The sequence below is a fragment of the Pseudophryne corroboree genome, chromosome 1 (assembly GCF_028390025.1).
Source record: "Pseudophryne corroboree isolate aPseCor3 chromosome 1, aPseCor3.hap2, whole genome shotgun sequence".
Taxonomy (NCBI): Eukaryota; Metazoa; Chordata; class Amphibia; order Anura; family Myobatrachidae; genus Pseudophryne; species Pseudophryne corroboree.
The window spans coordinates 740,904,488-740,908,044 of NC_086444.1; the positions used below are offsets into that span (position 1 = coordinate 740,904,488).

The following is a 3,557-nucleotide window of genomic DNA, read 5'->3' on the forward strand; positions in this document are numbered from 1 at the left end:
CACCTGTTTGTCACTCCATTCACGAAGGGTTCTGAAAAGATTAGTGTTAGTTCCCACAATCACAGGCAGCTTTCCATTATCTCCAGGAGAATCAGGGCACACTAGTGCCACCAATGGAATGGTCTCATTAGTGGTGCTCAGCCCCGGATCGAAGGTTATTCGGGTCACAATATATCCCAGATAAGGGTACTTCTGCTCACTGAGTCCCCATATAGTTAATCCACTAAGGGGCCGAATGGGAACCTCAGCCAAATGGGATCTATACCATGTCTCAAACACTATAGAGACCTGCGATCCACTATCCAACAAGACCATGCACTCCTGCCCATTCACCATGGCTTTGATCACTGGCGCTGGCCCTAGTAAACTATCTGGGATCTGATCGGACCATTGAGCACTCCCCATAGCCTTTACATTTATGATTGGGGAGTCTGTGAGGGGGCCACAGAACTCCCGCCTAAGTTCTCCGACGGGGATGATCTCTGTCGATTGTATCCTCGGTTCTCCCTTTGTTCTGAATCAGTAACCGGACACTCAAAAGCTCGATGTCCCACCTGACCACACGCATAGCATATTAATGGATTCCGATTCTCTCCTCTGCGGTTCATCCCTTGACCACGTCCATAATTTCCGAACATCCTATACGGCTGAGAGCTTTTACTGGACTGTAGGGCAATCAACTGCTCAATTTTCTTGTTTTGTTCCTCTATTAGAGTTAATAACCGTTCATCCAGCGACGGCTTATCTGGGGCAGGTATCACAACTTTCACCTTTTTTATAGTTTTTTCTCGATTCTCGATCTGTACCTCTTCAAGTTTAACCTCCCTTACCAACTCACTTAAAGTGGGGGGACTCGCCTTGCACATGGTACATCTTAACTTTTGTGCCACTGGACTACTGGTGAGAGCCCCTTTCAATACCTGCTTAATTCGATTTTCATCGGCTTGTGTCTTATTCATTCCTCCTTTATCGATGATTTTGTATATTAACCTATCCACCCGATATATATAATGAGTCAATGACTCTCCATATTCCTGGTATGTACTATTCAATCGCGCCAACAGATCTTCCACATCTTCTAAGGTGCCATAAGAGAAGTCTAACGCTTCTAGGTAATCACCCAGTGTGGCTTTAGGGTTGCTCCTCCTGGTGGCTTGAATAACTCCCATCGCAGGTCCCCTCAAACTTTCCACTACTCTTTGTCTTTTTACATGCTCCGGGCATTGCCACTCTTCAGAATGTTGAACGGCGGCTTCTCTCCACAATTCAAAATTTTCTTCGCCAGCTGGAACAGGGATGATCCCCGAGAATATTCTCAGCCTCCGATACCCCCCTTCAAATTGCCACCTTTCCAATTGGCTGACAACTTTATCTACCACTGCTTCAGCAGAGGAGCAACGGCCGGTGTCTACATTCACACCCATCGATTTGTCTTGTCCATCAACAGCAATATCCTCCATTTGATTTGGTACCTCTGGGATATCTCCTTCTCCCCCATCTCCACTCATTTCCGGCCAAAGAATTTTCATCCGTCTTGCCGGAACACTTTCAAGCGCTATCATTCCTGGTAACAGTATAGAGTCTAAACTATTATCATTGCTGATTAATAATACAACCGTGTTACCTACAGAACCCTTCCATCTATCTACCACATACGGATGACATACTCCATATAGTTTGACTACTTCCTTCAGTACCAATTCATCACTAATCCCATCAAAATCTCCCCCCAAGCCAAAACTACATCTACGGTCTATTCCCTTCTCTACACACCACTTATAAACATCACCTCCAGTTACATTTTCCATATTGAATGAGGTGCTATGGGCTTGTCTGTGATAACCAGGAGATCCTTCAAAAGGTCAAAGGTCACGATCTCAGCAGTGCCTCCAAAATGTAACCCTTATTCTGTTTGAATCTGGTTAATTTAGGTCATAGAGTATATATAGTTTATAATTTGTTAGTGCTTCCACCCGGGCTTTGTTTTATGCGTGATAGCAATGGGTCAGCTCGGGAAAACCCACTCAGTTTTGCGGTAAATATTTTAAAGAGTTGTTACTTACTTATTACTTCTCTTTCTTCTGTTCGTAGGATGATACCGTACTCATCTCATCTATAAACCACTTTTTCAGGTAAGTATTATATAGTATATATTTATTTAATAATCATAGACTTTACTCATTTCAGGGAATAGCTATACACTACAATACGTACTACAATATTATAATTATACACATTCTATACAGTGTTTACTGCATGCAAATACAAAAAAGTTACCTTGGTACCAAAAATATTAATTAGTAAAAGATGTTTGTTATTAAATACCCGGGTATTATACTGTGGAGTATTGTTTTAGGCAATAAAAGTTATATTAAACACTACTCCTTCTGAGTGATTTTTCACTTTAGTTATTAGTATATTGATATATCTTCCAAGACTGTTTGTCTATATGGTTAACTCCGTATCTGAAACTTTGGTAGTAGCTTTCGAGGTGGAAATTATCAAGCTTCACTTAGTATATTTATGCAGGGTGATTCCTGTGCCTCAATAACCACGCATTTTAATTGATGCAATATGTCTCCTCAAAATAAATGGGAAATGTGACATCAGTATCCCTTCAATGAACCCTATTTCCAAACGGCATCCTAACTGGTATAGTGGAGTTAATGATTATATCATCCGATGATAATCCAATCGACAGCGGGCTGGCCACATTTAATATATAAATTACCTTACTGATCAATGCTGTAGTATAGTCCAAGGACAGTCAATGGGTAGGTAATTGGGTAGCAGAAATAAAAGTTTACAGCGGAAATACTTCCTCAAATATTACTCTCTCTGATTCAATGAGTAGAGCTGCCTGTTACCACTTCAAATATATATTTAATTCAAAGTACACTATGCGTATTAGGAGCGGACTATTAACTGCTCTCTCCATCTGTTGTTCAAATGAAGGTCTTTGTGTATCAGTAATAGAAATAGATACGTATTTGCCCAATGTCACTGTCCTGGAGCATTTATATTACAGGCTTAAATATGGATCCCTTTTATCTCTGAACCACTATCAATATGAGAGGGGAAAGTGATAATGATCATGCTATATATCCCTGGATCCAGGTGGGCGCTGTGTTACAAATGTACCCGCTTTATCATCACATACTGAGGAGGAGGGTATCGTATGAAGTCCCCTCCTGCTGGGCGGCATTAATCTCATGCCGATCCCCTTTTCTCTCTCGCAGAGGCGGGCCCGAGGAGTAGTGTTACCTCCGGTGCCTCCTTACTTGCTTCCAGCTCCTCCCCTCTGCTTCCCGCTCCCCTTTGGTTTTAGTGGTCTTCAGCCTTCCACAAACTCATGAGACGTGTCGGGGTGATACCGGAGTACTAGCTCCTTCGTATGGTAAGTCTCCGATCTCCACTCCCTAAGTCCGCTCCTCTCTCCGTCTCCGTCCGGCTCTCACCTCTCTCTCTCCGTCCCGCTCTCAAATCCTTCTGCGCCACCAACCGCCGGTATCTGTTCCCGTGCTAGTCCCTGCTCGCGGACACTCTGAATTCATCCT

The 3,557-nt window shown here is 42.9% G+C and overlaps 1 protein-coding gene across 1 annotated transcript; it reads right to left on the bottom strand.

Annotated features, from left to right (window-relative positions):
- Positions 1–416: 416 nt before the first annotated feature.
- LOC135048058 (paraneoplastic antigen Ma2-like) lies at positions 417–1,808 on the bottom strand. The gene has a single exon (XM_063955501.1). It carries the CDS (start codon positions 1,806–1,808, stop codon positions 417–419), a length of 1,392 nt encoding a protein of 463 aa, XP_063811571.1.
- Positions 1,809–3,557: the final 1,749 nt, after the last annotated feature.

Coding starts and splice junctions, on each gene's coding strand:
- LOC135048058 (XM_063955501.1), bottom strand. CDS start 1,808: ATGGAAAATGTAACTGGAGGTGATGTTTATAAGTGGTGTGTAGAGAAG.